The sequence below is a fragment of the Corvus brachyrhynchos genome, unplaced genomic scaffold, assembly GCF_000691975.1.
Source record: "Corvus brachyrhynchos isolate BGI_N302 unplaced genomic scaffold, ASM69197v1 scaffold427, whole genome shotgun sequence".
Taxonomy (NCBI): domain Eukaryota; kingdom Metazoa; phylum Chordata; class Aves; order Passeriformes; family Corvidae; genus Corvus; species Corvus brachyrhynchos.
Genome location: NW_008239046.1, coordinates 95289 through 96072, shown reverse-complemented (window position 1 = coordinate 96072; position 784 = coordinate 95289). Strand labels below are relative to the sequence as shown.

General features: G+C 54.1%; 1 protein-coding gene across 1 annotated transcript in view; it reads left to right on the top strand.

Moving 5' to 3' along the window:
* Positions 1 to 583: 583 nt before the first annotated feature.
* Positions 584 to 784, top strand: part of FAM83C (family with sequence similarity 83 member C) — a 23715-nt gene continuing 23514 nt past the window's right edge. The window contains exon 1 of the mRNA XM_017739041.1: positions 584 to 780. Within this exon, the coding sequence (XP_017594530.1) occupies positions 647 to 780 (134 nt within the window). The 5' untranslated portion in view covers positions 584 to 646. The remainder of the gene's footprint in view (positions 781 to 784) is intronic.

The window sequence follows — 784 nt, the reverse complement described above, 5'->3', positions numbered from 1 at the left end:
AAAACTGTCACTCTGTGTCAAAAAATAGAGAGTTCTGGCTTCCCTTCCAGGTGCTGGTGTAGCAGAGCCAGGCTCCCAAGAAATGCTAAGGAGGAGCATTATCTGTGGCTCAGAGATGAGTAAGTCTCTTTGCCGAGTCTGATTACCCACTTGGGATATTTGTGTTTCGTTATAACTGACACTAAGCAGCATGTTTGATTTGGAACAAATTTCAAGCAGGAACAAGTTCCAGCATCTGCATTTCCACTGCAAGCACAGTGAGGGACAAAACAGGTTAGAGCCTGCTAGGCCAAGGGTGGGGACCTCTAGGGAAGGGAAGGGGAGGGGAGCACAGTACATTAATCAGTTACAAGGAAAAGGAAGGAACAGCTTGAAGAGCTGATACTCCTCCCTTGCAAAAGGGACACTCTAGGCACTGAGTATCAGGTGTGTGTCGGGGGAAGCCCGGTGAGGGAGCTGGGGAAAGCCGGCTCCTCCCCCCCGAGTGCGAGGCTGTACCTGGTGATTAAGGAGTTGAGCTTATGCTGAGTCCTGAAGGAACCTGTTGGGAGGAGCTCAGGAGTGCAGGAGGGGCAGAAAAGACCTGAATACGGACACAGGACTAATCCAGTGGGAGAGACACCTCTCAGCATCAGCAGCTCCAGTCATGTTCAACTACCTGGCAGTCGAGGTGAGGCCCCAGCTCCACCGCAGCTATGGGAGCCAGCAAGGGGTGTCTGGGCCACTGAAGAGCCGCCTGGAGCAGCTGAAGAAGCCGTGGTGGAGGGGGGCCCCCCCGCTGGGG